This window comes from Sebastes umbrosus, chromosome 15, assembly GCF_015220745.1.
Source record: "Sebastes umbrosus isolate fSebUmb1 chromosome 15, fSebUmb1.pri, whole genome shotgun sequence".
In the NCBI taxonomy this organism is placed as follows: Eukaryota; Metazoa; Chordata; class Actinopteri; order Perciformes; family Sebastidae; genus Sebastes; species Sebastes umbrosus.
The window spans coordinates 8,482,819-8,504,167 of NC_051283.1; the positions used below are offsets into that span (position 1 = coordinate 8,482,819).

At 41.3% G+C, this 21,349-nt stretch overlaps 1 protein-coding gene across 2 annotated transcripts in view; it reads right to left on the reverse strand.

Annotated features, from left to right (window-relative positions):
• Positions 1-21,349, reverse strand: part of trappc9 (trafficking protein particle complex 9) — a 250,202-nt gene that overhangs the window by 125,162 nt on the left and 103,691 nt on the right. For both annotated transcript variants that reach the window (XM_037794320.1, XM_037794319.1), the window contains one exon: positions 4,607-4,749. In XM_037794320.1, the coding sequence (XP_037650248.1) occupies positions 4,607-4,749 (143 nt within the window). The remainder of the gene's footprint in view (positions 1-4,606; positions 4,750-21,349) is intronic.

Genomic DNA, 21,349 nt, shown 5'->3' on the forward strand with positions numbered 1-21,349 from the left:
TTTCATTTAATAGACCCATACAGACATTTCAAATGTTAATTATCATGGAATTATGTTCTTAAATGTGTCTATTCTTCCAAACTATATTATAAAAATTAAGATGTTTAAGAAACAATGATGTTTAAAATGTAATTTGAAACAGATTTAAGCCCTGGTGTTGATTTTTCTACATTATTTATTCAGCACTTAAATGTCACATTGATCACCAAAAGCAATGCCTTTAAGTTTTATCTTAATAAGGTACATTATGAATTCCAGTTAAATTGTGAAATCAATATTGCCACTGCATTTTTAAATATCTGGGACATAAAACAAGAACGGATAATTGTAAGTTTTTAGAGACTTGAATTTAGAACTTGAGGTTTCTTCAACTATGCTTATGTGCTGAGGTTTTGAGTAGCCTGTCCATGTGTTTATAGACAGGTTATCCTGGTGTAGGCCTGTAAAAATCATTAAATGTGATACTGAGCTATACAAATAAACTTAGACTCAAGAAGAGCCGCAGGCAGTCTTCCTTAAACCTCTTCCAAGGCCTTCGATTTCATCACATTTCAAATGAGATTTGCTTGAGAGACGGTGTGATGAGGCAGAAAGTGCTAAGGCCGTGGTAGAGGTCAGGTTGCGATGACAGGGTGACGGTGTAGCAGCCAGTGCAGCATCTCTACGTACGCATACATATCAGCGCTGAGCCAAGATGGATGGCTTAAACTGCAGATATTATTATAGCTAATGATTCACCTCAAGTGGCCATTACTCGGCTACGATCTGTCTCCCTCGCCTGGAGTTTTTTCAGGAGATTTGGGGGAGCTGAAAAGAGGAGTGAGGTGAAGGTAGGTGTGTGTGCCTGTGTCCACAGTAACGTATGTGCATGAAGAGAAGTGAGAGCATGAAAAATAGACTGAATATCCATTCAGGTCTACCACTATCGGGCCTATCGCTGAAAAATAAGTCCTCTGGATTTGATAGCAATAATGTCAAAGTGAGTGTTGCTGCAGTGATTAAAAAGAAGGTTGGTATCTATTCACCGAATCTAGAGTGGAAAAAATAGCTGCATTTGTATCGTATGTGAGATCAAATGAGCCTTTAGAATCCAGATTAATCACGTATTATTGGGATAATAGCGTCTGTGAAGTAGATTAGCTTAGCTTTTCTGGCACTCCAGTGAAGGTTGAGTAGTATTGCTTTCCTATTTAACAATGACTGGGTTTAAATTAACAAATAAAAAGGCCCAGGTATACGCACAAAAATGGCATGCAGGGTTAAAGGCTCATCAGATTATAGACACTGAGAAAGAACCACTGACCATTCGACAAATACTGCTTTACCAACCCATTCTGAAGCAGAGTAACTAAACTAAAGTAGAGTTGGTGAACGAGGATCTTTAATTTGAATTAAGCAGCAACATTTGACTGTCTGACTGACTGAATTTTGCTCCTGAAGGACGAAATAAAGAAAAAAAATAACTCTCCTTGCACAAGATTATTTCAGTTTCATTATTCAGTTTGTGTTACGACAGTCAACACTTCTGTAAAGTGGAGGATGATGGGGGTAGTTTGTGACAGTAAGTGCAGTAAAATAATGTAACTAAGAAACAAGAGGAGTGCCCAATACAGAGCTTAAAGGAGAGTGAACATTGGACTTCATCAGGCAGCCAGAGGCATAACTGCAAATGAATGCTAATGTTGCTGTTACGGATGTTAATAATTAACCGTTTAACCAACATTAAGCATTTAAGCCGATTAACGCTATTTGTAAAAACGGTTAAATGTTAATAATGAATTAAAAAGCTGAGAAAAAATCATCACTTAAAGGGACTGTTTGTAACTTTGTAAGCGTATAAATGTAGCGGGTCGGCACACATGCGCGTTCGCATATGCGCGCTCGTGTGTGGCCAGAGCCTCGTCTCCGCTGCCTGCTCTCCTTCACTCAGACAGAGCTCACTACACACTGCAGAAGAGTTAGTTTAGCTCTGAGAATATCTAGTGAATGTAGAGTGGACGTTTGTTGTTTGAACTGCTGCAGCTCCTCCAGACCAACAAAGGTTTTCCGTGTCTTGTGAAGTGACGGGGCTCCTCAACGAGTTACGTTATCGTCTCGTTACCGACCGGGTGCCGGTGTCTTCGGCTGCCGGCTGCGGTCGGGAGGCGATAACGTAACTCGTTGAGTAGCCCCGCTGCTGAAGCCTGCGCTGAGCAGGAAAAGCCAACACTAGGATCAGCATTGATTCATGGAGAGACCTTTGTCTGGTCAGCTAACATTACTGCCAAGCAGCTGAAATATAGAGTGATATTGTGGTTTTAGCTGACGTGTGTCGCCTCACTGTTTTGAGCGATGCTCGTTCATGTCTATGTAGAGCGAGCGAGCGCGAGCTCAACGCTGACTTTCATTGATTGCAAGGCCACAGGTGTCGCTGTTAAGCAGCATTTCTGAATCTTACAAATAGTCCCTTTAAGGAGAAAAGCTGGTCCACCTTAAGAGAGTCTGAGCCGGCGTTACAGATACAGGAAGTCGGCCCCCGTCAATAGCTCTCTTGAGCGGAGGAGTTGTAGCCTCGTAGCATTTATTCACCGACAAATAAACTGTACACACACACTGTCTGCTACACCTACGTTCACAGCTATAACGCCACCGACAATACACACACACGGTCTGACGGTAACTCGCTGAAGTTACGCCGCACTGTCAGACTGTATGTGTGTGAAAATGGTGAGCCCGTTAATCCAGGCAGACAGAGTATCGTTACGCTGGGCAGACACACAGCTGACAACCTGCTAAACTAAACTAAATGTGCGGTGGAGACTTTTATTGGGAAAGTGGCTGCATGTCCGTGACACTACACGAAGCATCGTGGCTGCTAAGTTAACGCTCCTGGACGGGTGAACTCGGGACTCAGTTGTCTGTTGTGCTCATACACTGCAGCTGGCACACCGCTGCATGCGAGGCACAAATCTTGTCGGTTAACGGTTAATAATCGGTTAACGAGGGTCAGTTATCGGTTAAGAAATGTTTTCAAAATTAGCATCCCTAGTTGCTGTGTCTGCTGGATGTGTAAATAGGTAACATGTCCGCCAAATCAACTTTATAAGTTGATAATAAGTCAGAGTTATGTTTACATGCTTGTTGCACTGCCCCCAAGTGGCCAAATAAACCTCAGTTAAATTAGGAAAAGGCAAGTGACAACACATTTCTGAAAAAGCCTACAGGTGGTAAACATTTCTTGCTGAAAATTTTGAAAAACTGAGAGGCTAAAAACATTTTTTACATAATGTTCACTTTTAACATGCGGTGGAATTGTCCCACTACAGCAAACTGCAACGGCAGATATACTGAGCAAAACATTTGCTGCATAATGTATCTGCAGAATGCACGGGATGCGTTGGTGCATGTTTGACGTTCATTATATTTTAATCAAATCTTATAAATGATTACTTTCCTTGAAGAGGGACTTGAAGAATAGGTTCAGATTTATTCAACTATATCCTAATACAGTCCTCGCATATCTGTATGCTGAAATAGTTAATGGCTAGTATAATCAATCCACCTGTCCATACTGGGCTGTGAAGCGATGCCTTTGTAGAGCAGCTATACAGTAAGAAAAGAGTTAGCCAAATGATTTGGGTATTTTTTCAGAATTATGGTTGTTGCGCGGACAAAACAGCGGCTATAAACCTATCACGACTCCCCACTTGATTTGGCTAACCCAGACTGCTGAAGCGACCCATAACTTCCACCATACATATGAAACACAAGTACTGTATTAAGATAGAAAAATTATTCATCCCAAAAACCCACCGGTGGGTTTGAAAAGCATGTTTTCTCTAAAAAACATTGCCAAAATTATAGCAATTATCATAGCCAGAAGCAGAAGTAAAAACAGACATTATCATAAGATTTTCCGGTTCCTTGAACACATTATGTGTGAAGAAGGCTTCTGTCAGGAAAAGCAACCAAATCCAAGCTTAAAATAGTGATATTTCAATAAAAATCACCTCATTCTTCATGTGCCATTTAAAATTTGGCCAAAAATAAACCGTTTTATATGAACCACATCCTGTAAAAAAAAACATTAAATTCTGCGCTCCTCAGAGTAACACGGAAGCCAAGATTGGCCTCGGCTGAGACCAACAGTCACGTGACAAACAAATCAGTGAAACTTTGACTGAACTGCAGGCTGTTTACTCAGAGGACAAGAGAGGTTGCACGTAGAGATTGTGAAAATGTAAACAGCTCAATATGTATAGCATGTGGAACCCCCTTTTTTCCAATATTGGTAACACTTGTGGGCACTTTGAAAGTGTTGTATAGATTCCTTAAATTCAATTTTCATAAAACTTGCGTCTCTTTCTTTTTTTAAAATTCATGGCATTAAAACTATGACATGAGATGTTTGAGTTCTCTCTACTTCTAGCCATGATTGTGCTGTTTCCATAGATGTGTAGACGTAATATACTGCAGTGAAAAACAAGGCCACAGTGAGTAAAACGTGATAGGAACAAAAGCCCTGAAACTGCTTTGGTGTCCAGAGGGTTAATCAGCCCAAAGCTCACATAAACAGACCTCCCTAATACTTACATTAATCCGTAGAAAATTAAACTTATATAGCTACCTGGTTGCAGGGAGGGTGTTGACTCTGGTGAAGAACACAGATGGCTCCACGTCAACATGGACTCCCAAAGACAGCTCCCGGTAGTAGCCCTCCACTTTGCCAGCTCCCCCCGAGTACTTGAAGTTCAGCACTGCTTCCAAACTCTGAAAAAGAAACAAGGGAAGGTTATAAATGTGTATCAAGCTGGTTTGACAGTGTGCTACAATGAAGGGCTGATTCAGCCAAAAAAAAAAAAAAAAAAAAGCAAACTGTGATTTCAAAGCAATATCTGTATGGAAGACTGAATGTGATTGGGGTCAGAGGTCACGTGTTGTGTCCTGCAAATCCATCAGCGACGGCGGTGTGATTTTGCAATCGATGCATCAGAAGTAATTACGGAGAGATAATAAATGCACCTCAGGACAGCCAGTGTGCTCTTTAATGAAATGGAAGTGTAATGGTGAGAAAGCCTGAGGGGTGGGGAGGGTATGATTGGTGGCTCCAAACAGATGATTCTGAATCAACATGTCTTTCGGGGAGAGGGGCGGCGGGGCAGGTGCAGGAGGTGGGATTTTCTGGCGGCGTTCCACAGTGACTGGGGTGGCGGGGGAAATGGACACGTAGAATTACTCAGAGAGATTCTGTGGAGGGGGGAGGCGCTGGACGAGCAGCCAAGTGGGCGAAGGATGGGGGAATTAAAAGTGGCAGTTTATGGTGAGAGAGCACTAGCTGACTCAGGCAATGGGCTAAAGCCGGGTAAAAGGGAGCATCCAAGGTCCCGCTTTTCTTCCTATGCAGCCTATATCATCTCTCCACATATTGCTGATGGAGGTACTGGCTATGCCTTTGCAGAACAAATTCCACTGATTCTTTGATTATTTTCAGTCTTTATCCTCTCTTGTGGGGGTGCAGAGTGCCAAGTGGAATGATTCGGAGCCTGCTGGCTAGACGTCTGGTCTATTACGACCTAATGACAGAAGCACAGCACACTGAGCAAATAGAGATGGAAACATTAGAGAGGATTATTATCATTGCAGACCAAGCACCTTAATTCTGAATTTCCACTTATCTTGAACTGCATGGGCTTTGTTTCACATCCTTGGTAAATTTCCATGTCATACATATAATCTTGTAAATTTCCCCTTGCCCTAGTATATTGTAATGCTATTCTTTTTCTTGCCCCGCTAGCAGCTTGGCTCTGTGGATGGCAGCGTTGGTTGGTCCTCTACTTTGGTCCAGAATGAAATATAGCATCTCAAAGACTATTGGATGGATTGCCACGAAATTTTACAGACAATTCATGATCTCCAGAGGGTGAAACCATAGACTGCACATAGAAGTGGACGTAGTCACTGTGACGTCACCCATTGGTTTGTGGACTGCCTTATTGAAGCCTAAAGTTCGGCATTTTGGCCGTCGCCATCTTGGGTTTTTGCAACCAGAAGTGACCGGAGAGGGTGGAGCTAAGTACTACCAAACGCTGAATAAGACATTTCTAGGCGACCAAAAAATAAAAATAAAACCTTCATGAACTGAAAACACACCGTGAAAGAGTTAAAACGAAAACACGGACAACTCCCAGACCGGACAACGCCGTGGTAGCAACCTGTCAATCACAAGTTAGCCACGCCCTAAAGCATCCCCTGCTTTATGGACTATTTGACTCTAAATGGGACCATGATGTACTAAATGAGCATCATGCTGTATTGAAGAAGACTTGAAATTAGTGATTGAGTCCATAAACTCATGTTTACAATGTTTACTGAGGTAATAAATCCAGTGAGAAGTAGGATCATTTTCTCATAGACTTCTTTACAATCAGACTTCTTTTTGCAACCAGAGGAGTCACCCCCTGCTGGCTGTTAGAAAGAATGCAAGTTCAGCATTGGCTTCCCTTTTTCAGACAGAACCTACTGACTTTAGTGAACCCCTGAAATTGTCCCTCTAGAGCCACCATGAGGTTGTCATTTGGGGTTTTTAGAAAAATGTCTCCACAGCTCCTGCATGGATTGCCAGGGAATTTGATACAGACATTCATGTTCCCCTTAAGATGAATTGTTATAACTTTGGTGATCCCTCTGACTTGTCATCTATAGCACCAACAGTGGGTCAAAATTGTTTACTTATCCTGTCAAACACATCTACTGGATGGATTGGCACAAAATATTGTAGAGCCATTCACGATGACCAGACGATGAATCCAACTAACTTTGGCTTTTCTTCTAGCGCCACCATGAGGTTCACATTTGTGGTTTTGAGTGAAATGTCTCAACAACTAATGGGTGGATTGCAATGACATTTTGTAGTCATCCATGTTTCCCTTAGGATGAATTGTTATAACTTGGGTGATCCCTTGACTTTTCAACATTGCAGAGGGGTTAGGATGCAGGCGATGAAGCTCAATGTCCGAGATTCACATCTGGCTGGGAAACTTTTTTGTATGTCACTCCCCATCTCAGTTGGTTATCCAAAAAAGGCATGAAAAAATGCCTAAAAATAATAATAATATTAAAAAAAACTATTGTTGTCATCAGGTCAAAATTGTACTTTGTCCATTTCCTATCACGCTAAATTTGGATGGTGAACATGGTAAACATACCAGCTAAATATCAGCATGTTAGCACTCACACAGAGCCGCTAGCAGGGCTGTAGACTCGTAGTCCCGTTCACATTAAATTCCCTTCATGAACACTATTCATAGCTTATTATATTGTAGCTTATTATCTAATATAGCAGAGGTACTACGAGCTACTAACAAAATGTATTGTACGACTAACACAGCTGACAGTAAGTCATCTGATATTATGAAGACACTGAGCGTAATGTCATTATCATGCTTATTTTCAAAAGAGGAAGACTGATGGAGTGTTTCATAAAGCTCGCTTGATGCAAAGGCTGCAAATTAAAAATCCTGATATCCTCTCTGAATACCATTTTCCCCACTATTTGTCATCCCAGTGGAGCCAGTCTGCTTTGCAGCAGCCCCACAATGCAGGCAGGAGACAGACGCATGCTGCGCGCTGGCAACACAATGAAAGGAACAGCACGTTGATATGAATCTCATTTGAATTGATTGACTGAAATCTCTCAGATTCCTTGAGCACAGACACTGGTTGGGGGGGCCATTTCCATTAAAGTCTATGTTTTCTCTATAACAATGTTTGCCTCGCTTGCTGTTTTCCTCCTGTTTGTTAAGGATAAGACTGGTGTTTTATCTTTAATTATGATCAACAAAGCCCACGAAGTGACAAAAATAAGCGATGACTTTATCCTTCTAACAATATTGTCTGTGTTGCCAAAGTTTGATATCGCCACAGATCATTGTTGTCCAAAAACTATTAGAAACACATGAAATACATAACATTTCAGTGGGTGACATGCTGCTTCGTAACAATAAACACAACCAGTAGTACATGTATATATATTCTTTACATCTTTGAATGAGGATTTCTAATACACTGAGGACAAACATTGAAAAAATATGCAAAGTCATTTTTCTTTTGAGCGGTTGCGTGCTGTGTGACACGCAGCTGTGTGATCCTGCGGCTGCATGTGTGGTACTAATGGCCTCCACATGATCCTCTTGAGGAACAGCGATTGTCTCAGTGACACTAGCAAACAGCGGCTGTGCACCCCGATTCCCTTTTCAGACCGGGGCCGACCCCGAGCTCCTCCTCTGTTCAATCCACTCGCTCTTGCTCTCGGCCCCCTCAGGACCCTATTTCAATCACACTGGGCTAAAAATAGGTCCTGCTGTAATGAGCTGACAGTGTTGGGAGCCAGCCAGCAGCAACACACACACACACACAGCCTGAGCAAACAGCCTGACTGCACAAAAGCATTACCTCCGCATGCATACAAACAACGTGATTAGTGAGAATTCCCAGGTTAAGGTAACAGTTCGATTAAGGCGTTCACCATTAGGGATGTCACAGGAATCGATACTGAGGTACCAAGTTGATGCCAAAATTCTGAAAACATGACGGTACTCGTTTTTTTCCCCGTTAGGGCTTGAGACTAACGGCGTCCTGTCATCACAGGGATGATAGAAAATGTGTTTGGGACACAGTAAACACATTATCGATGTGTTCAGGGAACAAACCCTATTTCTTTCCTGATAATGCTACATTGTGAACAACAATGAAATTGTCAGGATGAGAGCTAGTTAACGTTAGCTGTTAGCTATGTGAAGGACTGTGCGGCTTACCGGCTGCTGACAGCTAACGTTAACTAGCTCTAGTCCTGCCGATTTCAACATGGGAGGTGCCATCAATTTATATTATGATGCATTCAATATGCATTCTATAGTTTAGTATATTGAAGGTGTGTAGGGATCATAGACTGTATATAAGAAGTGGGCGTAGTCACCGTGACTTCACCCACTGGTTTGTGGACTGCCGTTTTGAAGCCTCGAGTTCAGCATTTTGGTCGTCGCCATCTTGGTTATTTGCAACCAGAAGAGGGTGGAGCTAAGTACAACCGAACGCTGAATAATACATTTGAGGTTGACCAAAGATTAACTTTGATGAACTGAAAAACACACTGTGAAAGGGTTAAAGTTGTAAAACGAAAACACGGACAACTCCCAGACGGGACAACGCCGTGGTAGTGACCTGTCAATCACAAGGTACCCACTCCCTAAAGCATACCGTGCTTTATGGTCTATTTGACTCTAAATGGGACCATAATTTACTAAATGAACATCATGCTGTATTGAAGAAGACTTGAAACTAGTGATTGAGACCATAAACTCATGTTTACAATGTTTACTGAGGTAATAAATCAAGTGAGAAATAGGCTCATTTTCTCATAGACATTTATACAATCAGACTTCTTCATATTTATTATCTTATATTTGTTATAATTGATTTTTATTGCTTTTTAAATTATTATTGCATATTATTGTTTTAGTGTTGTTTTTGTGTTTTTTTATTATTCCAGGACTTGAGTACTAACACTCTGGCCACACTTAATTGACTCTAAATGTGATGTTGATTAAAGCTGGAGTACTTATGAAGGAGAACAACTTGGACTTTCTGATAAGCAACTTCATTTTGTTAACACTTTATTCATAGATGCAAGTGTTTAAAGTTTAAGCCCCATATCAACGGATGGAAAAATAAACTCAAAATGTTTGCTAAATCTCTTCAATGCATGACGGAAAAAGAAATACCCTGAAATTATTTCTCCTTAATGGATTTATTCATGCTGCTTGAGTAGGACCCTCACTCTTTGTTAAAGCAAGAATTTCTCACTTGAAGGTTTTCTTTTGTGTGTTATTTTTGTACTGTCTCAACACCTATATACGTAATAATAAAGTAAAAGAAAAACTCTCTTAATTGACAATAATTAGAGCTTTGCCATGTGGCATCACCTTAGCTACACATGATTGGTGGAACAAATCATCAATCAATAAAACAACCAATCAGAGCCATATAACATAAGCCTTCTCATTCAGTGACCTTCTTTACACTCTCTATTAGTTACATTTTCCAACTATTCCTAGCCTTTTTACAAGGACATCAATCAAAAGACAACCGCTGAATCAACAGATTAAGACATTAAGTCATTTTTATGCATATAGCTCCAAATTACATATTTGTCTGTATAAAATAAAACGGCTGCTATCCTAAGACTCTGGAAGGACAGTATTCTCAAAGACAAGCCCACCTTGACACACTCGGAGAATAAAAAAGGATTCCTATATTACCATCAGAAAGAGAATTTCCAGTCTCCTGCATTTTTCAGGACTTCAGTCTTGAGATAACAATGCAGCACTGTGAGAAAATACTCCAGCCAGTGCAATGAAATGATTACCTGCTTTACATCAAGAGCAAACATCTTCACCATAACTAGATTTTAAAAGATCTATGCGTAAAGGTATTTTTTTGCTGATTAATGGCGCCAAACCGTGGTAACGAGAGAGAGAGAGTAACTAGTTTACATAGAAATAGAAATGGATATGGATATGGGTTGGCAAGGGCATAGCATTGCTGTTTACTTTGTTGTAATTGCTCATTCTGCACCAGCCCCTTTTCACCAAGTGACCTATCACTTGGCGGTGCATCATCTGCGCAGGTCACTAGACACGGGACAATCCTTTACAGCTGCTTGACCTCCACCATCGCGGGTCAAGGGCTTAATGTAAAAGGGTAGAAAAAGGTGCTCATCCAGTGTTCTAATGCCAAAATAAGCATTCACTTGCACAGACACTAGATCTAAAACTTGTCTTTGCAGGTGAGACGCACACCTTCTGCAAGCTACCATGCATTAAGCCTCTTTCAGCCTTCTTTTGCTAATCTTATGACCACAATGCAGATCCTGCATTAATATGACTGTACTGTATAGCTCCCAAAACATTGTCTGTCTTCTTCACTGGCCTTTATTTTATCTTAAAAAAAAAGTACTTATGTAATCTGAGCTTGGAGCTAAGCATCACAGGCATGACATGAATAGCAGACTCGGTGTTAGACCGGCTTTTTACCTTGAATGCCGTCACTCAATACAAGATTTTTTTTTGCTGTGTCACAACAAAGCCTCAGAGGACTACCCATCATACCCATCCATACAGACACAGCATTTGTTTTGACAATAGAGGTGAATTCTGAACGTCACAGACTCTCTCTTGCACATGACGGGCGAACAAAAAAAGAGAAAGAAGAGGGGGAAGCTAAAGGCTTTTTGAATGCTTTGGCACTGAGATAAAGATCCTGACACATCTTGCTGAGGAGATTATGGCGTGGACACACGTCTCCTGACAGGAATACTAAGATAAAGCAGCCCACAGACTGGTAGGTAGGGACAGGTTGCTTTCAAAAATTACACAAACTTGTGTGGTTTGGCAACTACCTTTTGTTGGCACAGGGGCGATGGCTTGCTAAGGTGTTTCCAACATTTTGGGCTATCACGTATAGGCCTGTCTTACTGAGAATTACATGGGATAAATATCAATTGCATCAGTGTATATTCAATACAGAGGCAGCTCCTTCACAGCTTAGCACAAAGATTGGAAGGATCTAAACAGGCTGTTATCATACACTGTTCATAGCTATACCGACAAAAAGTAATTTGTCTAGATCCCACCAAATCAATTTGTATGTGATCCATGTAATTGTGAAACAGGAAGTATAAAGACCCACAAACTTTGCGTAGGAAGGAGGTCAGGGTGGATGGGTGGGTCAAAAAACACCGGACGCTTGCCCAGGAAACTGCTGTTAGTGTCCCGTGTGAAACCAGAAGTCAACGTTGATTTATTTGTCACGTATCTTCCGTACTTAAGTTGCACCACTTCCAGAGTTATTTAACCCAAAAACCACGATCTGCTAACTAAGTAATTTTGTTGCCTAAACCTAACCAATTTGTTTCCTGTGACGACGGAAGATTATTTTGAAAAGCCTGTATGCATGTAACAGAGCGGAAATTGACACGTGTTGCTGGACCTTCGTAGGAAAATGCACGAAAAAAGAGGAATAACTTATTATTAGCGACGTACATGAAACCTGCCTTGGCGGAGGTCTGCGCTCTCCGAGTGCACTTCTAGTTTGCAGGAATAAGATGACTTAAAAAATGTGTTTTTAGGGCCTTTAAAAGAATTGTAACACATTTATTAGTATAGGCCACATCCAATTTGCTCTGGAAGCAGACACTACACATTCAGTTTGATTAGCTGAAGCCAATAGTATATGTGATACACAACGTGAGCTGCTGGCCCAGGACGAAATGGGATGAAACCACGCACCTAAATCAGTGACACTGGTGCATCTGGAATAGGGCTGCACGATTATGGCCAAAATGATAATCATGATTATTTTGATCAATATTTTGCAATCACGATTATTCATAGATTTTAGGGACAAAATATTTTTACCGCAATTTCACATTTAAAATGTAATACTTTTACTTAGTTATTGTGATCTATAGTGGTTATTTGTGTAAAAATACCCAATTCAAATGTAATAAGTGATTGCATTTTTATTCAGACGAGCCGGTCACTGTGATTACTTTGACAATATAACTCTATAAAATATAATACGTTTCTGATTAAGTTAGTTGTTAAATGTTTTTAAGGTTGTTCCTCCACAGCTTAATTTAGACTTGAAGTTGTGACATATTGCAGCTTTATGTCTTCTCCACTCACATTGAAGAACCTCTACGCCAACAAAATGCTGAGTTTGTGACGTTACTAACTGTGTCGCTGTGTGCCGACGTAAAACCATCATGTTGTGGCTGCACGTGTGTGTGTGACCGGCAAAAAGTTGCATATATGAAGACTGCTGAAAACTGGCTCGCTTCAATCGGCACAGGATCGAAGGTGCATCTCTAGCTGTTAGTTTAGGAAGCGCTTGATTTAGGCAGCATAGTTTTCCATAAGCGGAGCATTTTAACGTCAATATCGCAGTTCATTTAATTGTTTGGAAGCCAAAATCGTGATCGCGATTAATATTCATTTAATTGTGCAGCCGTATAATCTGGAACCGGCCACAGACCCACCATTGTTTTATTCACAGTGTATGGATGCTACCATGTGACTGGATGATGGGTGTATTGATCTCTCTAAGGGTGGTGAGATGGGGCCTCATCACGGTAAGCTTACAGCAAACTCAACTAATGTCAGCAAGTCTATCTTTGTGTGATCAAAGTCCTCCCTTAGCATGCTTACTGGGACGGTTTGTAATTCATGTTTACTACATTTTGCAGCCCCATTTTGTGATTTGACCTCATATGACAGACACCTGTATATTCCAATACAGATATTTAGTGGTTAACGGAGCATTAAATGAAGACAGACAGGCTTGAGGTTACAAAAGAACAACAAATGCTTCAAAACAAAAAACACTTTTTGCACTTGTGCAGTAGATTACTTCCACTGAGTGAGGAAACTAACACACAGCTGAAGGTAATAATGGCAAACACAAAAAATAGAATTTCACCACGCTATTTCCACAGTCTCAGCCAAAGCCACAGAAAAAGAGGCATCGGTGTGAAACACCATTATCTTCCCGCAGACGGCCAAATTGGAAATGGCGTAAAGCCCCCCCCCCCCCCGTTTATGGAAGTCACACCTACGACATCAATTTCTTTGTCGGTTCCAAAAAACATTTATTTTCTCAACCTTAATTTGGAAAGAAATGCGGTGAATAGCACGTTCCACTAGTTGCACATTCTCTCTTTTTCATTATCTATCCGTGGATCCCAGGTGGATTTATTTTCAGGAGGTTTCCCCCTCATAGCTGGGACAGGTGGGTAGACAGAGGGTCATGGTGTATTTTGATGATGTGATGAAATGGAAGTCTGTGTGCCTAATTGTCCTTAAAATGAGGCTTGACCCCTGCTTCAGTTGCATCTGCCTAGTGGCGGGGAAGTGAGCCGTCAGCCAGGAGAGCCATTTAGTCGCCTGGTGGCCTCGGCTTTGGCGCAAAAAAACTGAGAAATGACTGGAGGGCAGTGTGTCCATTAGGAGCGCCGCCGGGACTACCTCTCATATATACACCTGGCTGTCAATCACAGAGCCCAATCAGTTGGACGCCGCAGGGTCCGCACATGAGGAGAAGTTAAACAGCATCCTGAAGATAGCTTCACATCTAGCTGCGGAAGTAAAATACAAATCAAGTACTGAGTGGGAGTAAGTTGTCTGCTGTCTCCACAGATAAGTGGGAGAAAGAGCGGTACATTGCTTTTTTCCTGTACACCTGTTCATTACCGGGGTCTTGTCGTAAAAGGCTTCGACTCGATGCAATATGCTTGCAACAATATGAGCAAATGAGATCACTGCACTGCCTTTTTATACAAAGCTTGTCGATGTCTGAGATTCTTTTGGGTCTTACAGTCTGCGTTTTAAGCTTCTAAGAGGTGATGTTTGTGTCCTTGAGAAAGCTTGGCATTATCATGTTTTCTGCTGTGCTTATTGGCAATTGATGATTAATGGGTGAAGAGGGCAGGAGGGCTGATAAAGAGCGAATATGTTCTCCATCTGTCCCACGGTGTAATGACTTAGCAATAATCGCCGCATGATGAGGAGCGAGGGGCTCTGTGTGTGTGTGTGGATTTGACAGCTGATTCGGGTTAGAGCGTCTAAAACTGCTCAGTAACAACCAGGCTCCACGCAGACCAAAATAGCTGACACTGCTGACAGGGAAGAGGATTTTTTTTTTTTTTTTTTTTTTATTTTATTTTAAGGAGAGAGGACCCAGTGAAGCACACAAGTTTGCATAGTATGTTATAATAACTTCCCCATGCGGCTCCAAAACCACCCCGAAAACCAAAAGCCTATCTGGAACAGCCCCAAGCCGGTCCACTTAATGATGGTCCTGACATTTCTGCCCACAGCGTTTATAATGTCACGCTCTGCACCCACTCACAGTTAGGGTTTGCCTATGATGTGGCAATTAGAATGGGAGACATTTTAAAGAGTGGGTGAGCAACCTGCCCGACTATGAGGACTCCGTGACGAAGGGGGGATATGGGATGTCAAGCTCGAATTATTATAGCAGGTGGAGGGTAGTAAAAATATTGCCACAAAATGTGAAGAGCGCCGTAAGACACAAATTCCCTTCAGGAGCATCGGACATGTAATCTGATTACCTCACCGTGTCACCGTGGAGTGTACGGGGAAGAGGACAGCCATGTGAGTGATGTGCAGTGATGTTACTAATTGTGTTTCCAAAGGTAAAAAAAAATATCTTAAAGTCAGCGTCACCTGTCCCTGAAATTATGAAATGATACAGGCTGGTGCTTTATTGTGTAATTGATCGTTCATGGTGAGCTCTCCAGAATATCTCATTTCAATTCCACACATGCAACCTTGAAACGTTTAACCACCTTTACTGTCGGTTTACAGAGTTTCACGAGTGTGTCTTATTTCAGAAGCATGCCAATACATGAGCAAAGCACAGAGAAGCTCTGATTACAACACACACAGGGGGAGAGTGACTTCATTCTCTGCTCAGGTAGACATAACTCCTCTATATCTTTACATAGCATTTAGTTGTTTGCTGCTATATTAACGCTCCGAATCCCGTATATGGAACCTTTAAATCTAAAGAAGTGGAAATCAGTGGTGGTCGGAGCTTTTGCCAACACGGACACGTGTTTTTAAATTGAAACATCTCATAGCAGAAGTCGATCAAATGTTCAGTGTGCTATTTCCTATTTTTCCAGACATAAAACATTTTATCTATTGTTCATGTTTGATGTGTGGCAGGAGATTTAAATCTAATTCGACAACTAGAGTAATTCCTGATGACAGATCTACAACTGAAACAAGCTGCACACTCCTGGCTACATCCCCCATGGCTATGATCAAAAGACAAACCCCAACCTGGACTGGACTGTTTGAGCTCAGATCTGTTTTCTAAGGCAGTCTTTTATCAGTCCTTTGTCATCATTTTTGTTCTTGTTACTTGCTTTTTTCAGTTTCACTTGATTTTTCTTCAATAAGGCACTTTGCAATTGCTGATTTTAATAAGAGATAAATAAGATAAACTATTATTAGAGCTTTCAAAGTTAACTTGATAACGCGTTAACGCAAATTTGTTTTAACACCACTAATTTATTCAACGCGTTAACGCAACTTGCAATTTTTAGGTTGTAGTGGAAATACCGGCAACATGTGAAACTACAAGACCTAATAAATCCATTGGTACCAACTATGTCATACTAGCTTGTCGTAGAAGAGGCTAAATAACGCTCCAAACTTGCGCTAAATTTTGGCGCGGAAAAACTGGCATGGCCATTTTCAAAGGGGTCCCTTGACCTCTGACCTCAAAATATGTGAATGAAAATGGGTTCTATGGGTACCCACGAGTCTCCCCTTTAAAGACATGCCCACTTAATGATAATCACATGCAGTTTGGGGCAAGTCATAGTCAAGTCAGCACACTGACACACTGACAGCTGTTGTTGCCTGTTGGGCTGCAGTTTGCCATGTTATGATTTGAGCATATTTTTATGCTAAACCCTCACAGTACCTGTGAGGGTTTCTGGACAATATCTGTCATTGTTTTGTGTTGTCAATTAATTTCTAATAATAAATATATACATAGATTTACATAACGTTGCATATTTGCTCACTCCCATGTTGATAAGAGCAATAAATACCTGACAAATCTCTCTTTAAGGTACATTTTGAACAGATAAAAAATTGTGTGATTAATTTCTGATTAATCACGATTAAATATTTTAATCGATTGACAGTCCTATCTATTATATACAGTTTATATGACACTACACTCAGGTGCCAGTTTATTAGGGAGACCTAGCTAGAAATTAAAAAGGTTATCAGTCACACATCCAGTGGAAAATCTGCCACCCATCCATTTGGTCACCTGCACACCTGCACTCTGATGTTTTCTGCACTTTAATTAGTAGAAGACAACCACATAAATCTCTCCAGAATCACACAAACGCCTTTAATTCATGCTGCGTGTTCATGCATCATAATAAAGGCATAAATATAGATGCCTTTTTACCTTTTAATTCTTACCATTCACAACAATGTTTATGTTTTAGTCACCTGAAGGTGGCCGGTTTGTGTTCCATGTACAGTCTCTAATTTGAACGATACACATTGTTAATCTGTGGTTACACACACACCAGATCCACAGCCCAACCAGCACCAGGCTGTCGGAAAATAACCACACCAACCTCTGAGCTCTTGGGTGCGTCACACTGTCTGGCCATAATGAATTATTCTTAGATTATTCATTGCAAATCAACAGGAGCGTTGTAGACAATGACATTCTCAGGACATACGGGACACACAGTTAACACAGTTCCCTGAAAAAACATAAGCCAATTAAAAACTTCTCTTTCCTCTTTACCCTCACTGAAACCCTTCAGGACTGCCGTTCCCACAAATCCTCTCTCTATCCTCATCCAACAACATCAGGTTACCAGGGAAACAGCTGCGTTCAGCCTGTGCAAATATTTAAAGCCACGGCTCCCTGGTTGGTTGCAACATCAGGGTCATCAAACGCCCTCAATATCACGGCCTTGGCATAACCTCGCCGTGCACTCCTGCCACATTTGAATACAGATGTGCAACCTCTGCATACACTTCAAACTATGGATGCTAATGATGAATCCTCAGTCAATTAATTCACATGAATTAATTGGCCTGGAATATATTAAACAACAATATGCAAAGTTGATTATAGGTCGTATAAAACCTGATCCATTTCCAATACTTTATTTTAATTGATTGTGATCAGAGTACCTCAGCTGCCAAACACTGTAACCTATTCTTAAAGAGATATTCCAACAATTTAGTAATGTACTTCCATAAAGTTGGGGAAATTATAAAAGATAAATTAAAAAACAAATGAGCAACAGAGGCTGAGCTGTCTTGACTTTTAGTCTAAAGTATAGGTGAAGCCTAAAAAAAAACACTTGGTAATGGTAGGTACTCCACACATCTTTCAAACTGCACACCACAATATCTTTTTAAGACGTTCGATAGCTCCTCCAGAGCCACAGCAGACATTAAACATCTGCTGAAGTGCCCCTTTATTGCTGTGTATTATTGCACAGTGAAGCTGAGCGGTGTTAAAAAATACATTTCAATTAATACATCCGCATTAACAGCAAACATCAACGAGTAAACTGAACAGAGCAATTTGGGGTAAAAAAAATAAATAAAAATACTTTGCACACTCATCACATCTGCTGTTGGTTGGTGCTGCTCTTAATCTAAAAAAAAAAAGGGGACAACATGCAGATGAAGAAATATCCTGTCCAAACTTTACTGCCTCAACAGATCCATACTCCTCTGTCTAATGGTATAACACAAAACTCAACAGAAGGCCATACAAAAGCTAGTAGGAGAGAGACGGAGACAGCTGAAGGCATCATTAAATGGTAAATGGACTTGCATTTATACAGCGCCTTTCTGGTCTTCCGACCAATGAAATCGCTTTACACTACATGTCAACATTCACACTTTTCAATGCCTGTTTGAAAAACCGTACTGTTTTACTGTTGTTTTCTAACTGAATTTTCTCTAAAACTATTTAATATGTGCATCTGTCACCCAGCAAAATACTTTTATTCTATTATAGAGGATAAAAGAGGGCACAGCTCAATGCCATTGCAATAAAAAGACAACAATCTTCATATTTAATAACCGTTTCCTACTGAAATGTATCCATTGTAACATTATTCTTTATAAAAATTTGTAAAACAACATCACCTGTGGTATCACCTTCCAGGCCGTAGAGGTCCCTGGAGAGTCTCCCAATTTTTTTATTGAGGAGCTAATCAGAGATGCAAACTCATCAAATTTAAATTTTCAAATTTGAATCTAGCAAATCTACTAAACCTCGCCATGTTAAAAGTGTTTGGTTATTGTGGCGGGCGGTGACACATGGAACAATGGAAACCCAGGTGTGTCTGCTTCATGCATATAAGTACTTCCTGTGAATTCTCACAATAAAAGAACAATTTCATCCAGACGTAATTTGATTTCTTTTCTGAGTGTTGACTAATTCACTTACATGTGGTTCAATCTGATTATACGTTGTGAGTCATGAAGGGGAAGGTAAGTGGATGAACACCGGCACTACATTTTGTCAAAGGAGAGCGGCAAAGATCTGTCCGAGATGAAGACTGGCTTCACATACACAGACACACACACACACACACACACACACACACACACGCCGGGTTTCATCTGTTCATGTGTGATCAGATGTAAACAGAGGACCCACAGGTGCCTCAGACACAAAACCGCTGCTCTTTTATGTGACCCTGTGGTCCTGTGCAGGTGGTCACACCATTTACCAGCTGGAGCGACCACAGGGAGACGCCGCACGTCACCCCTGACCCTACTGCTGTTCTTATAGTACATCAACAGCCAGTCAACCATGGAGATGTGAAGTCAGCTTCAAAGATGGGACTAGCAGAGCTGAAAGCCAGAGGCTCCAAAGCCTGGAAAAAAATTATAAATTGCATGGCGATGCATGAGCAGACAGTTACGCAAACACACACATTTTTTATTACTACAGCTCGATACACACACACACACACACACACACACACACAACATACAACAATGACCCGTCAAATGAAAAAGCAGGTGTGCTGGATGGTGAAGCGTGCTGGCGTATAAACATCCTGCTCAGGGTGACTGTGCTGCAGTTGAAGGTGATCTGATGGACACCGGTTCAGTCGTTGTGCGCGGCAGCATATGGAGCCACACTTGGCCCGGCTCGCTGGATTTCACACATGGATTCAAGTCCAGTAAGCATGATGAAATGCTTGATTCTCTACTAATTTCACCCGCTGGGCTCGCATGCACCAGCAATCCCATACAGACACACACTCACACACACACACACAGACAGACGCCAACAAACAGAACTTTACCATGACCTTCTGGAGGTGGGACTGAATTTTACCCTACATTTATTCCATCGTTGCAGGTTGTTGTTCTTTGATATTTTGGGACTTGTTTAGTGAACATTTAGTCTTTGAGCTGAGAGAGTGTTTTCCATCTATAGAGCACATTTTGACTTGTAACCTAAACTTTTTCAGAACAGGGATGCCACGTTTTAGAAAAAAAACTAAGGCAGTCAATCGATTCAAATATTTAATCAAGATTAATTGCAAATTAGGCAGTTGTGTGGGCGGGACCTTGATACTCCAGACCCCCGATCACTACTGTGTAGCTACCGTATCAGGGACATTTGGCTTCATTTGTTTACAGTGGGAGGAAGTGGAGACGTGTTGTTCATCTACAGTATATACTGTATATACAGTCTATGCTTGCGACCCCTACCAGCCTATTAAGAGGAGTGAGGAGTCAGCAGTCAATGACGGTATAAACTGCCAATAAAAAATGTTTTCAAAAAGTTTGAATCAACGCAACCATGAATGAGCACAGAAAATATCAGGCAGATTAGCCGTGGACACACAGCACACACGCATGCATACACACACAGCCGAATACATAATCTCCTGGTGGAATATAAGCATTGCATTATATAATACGTACACAATAATTCAAAAGCCAAAGTTAATATCTCAGTACTTCCTTTGAATAAGGAGAGCCCTCTGAAGAGATCTCGCTGAAGTCTAGAGAGCCACGAGGCAAACCGACTGCTGCTCTCCCGATTGGCCGGAGCTCATAAAAAGCTGCCTGGGAGCCCAGACAGAGTTGTGTATTTTACATGAACAGTAATTAGGAAGACGAATACAAAACTGGGTTATCCCCGGGGTTAGGGTCTTAATGGACTAGATCATTTGGCCATCAGTTAGAGAACAGGGGGGCCTGCGGTGCCACATCACGGTGTTAGCGCTGGCGGAGCAGCGACAGGTCATCGGGGATAAGAAGTACGGCGCTGACTTGTCTTTTCTTCTCCGTCTCGGTGTATGAGTACATCCAGGAGCAAAAAGCCAAATAAGGGGACTCATGGTGTCGCTGCCAGAATGAGGTGGCCCCTGCCTGTTGTAACTACAGTCTAAAAATCAGCTATAAAGCCGCATGCTGACTTGCTGCCAACACTGTAACTGCAAGGCGGGCCTCGCAGGTTTGCTGACTCTCACAGGAAATCAAGCATGCCCTTTCACAATTTACTCAAATATGAACAATTGTCATACGAGGGTTTAATTTGATGAGTTATGGATATCCAGCAGCCAGCTCCCTACAGGAGATCGCAAGGCAAATAATAATAATAAAAAGCAAAATAAAAGCCTCACATACAAATCATATCACTCAATATTTGTGGGAGTTTTTTGCAGAAGTGAAGTGAATTATAAACTGTATTATCA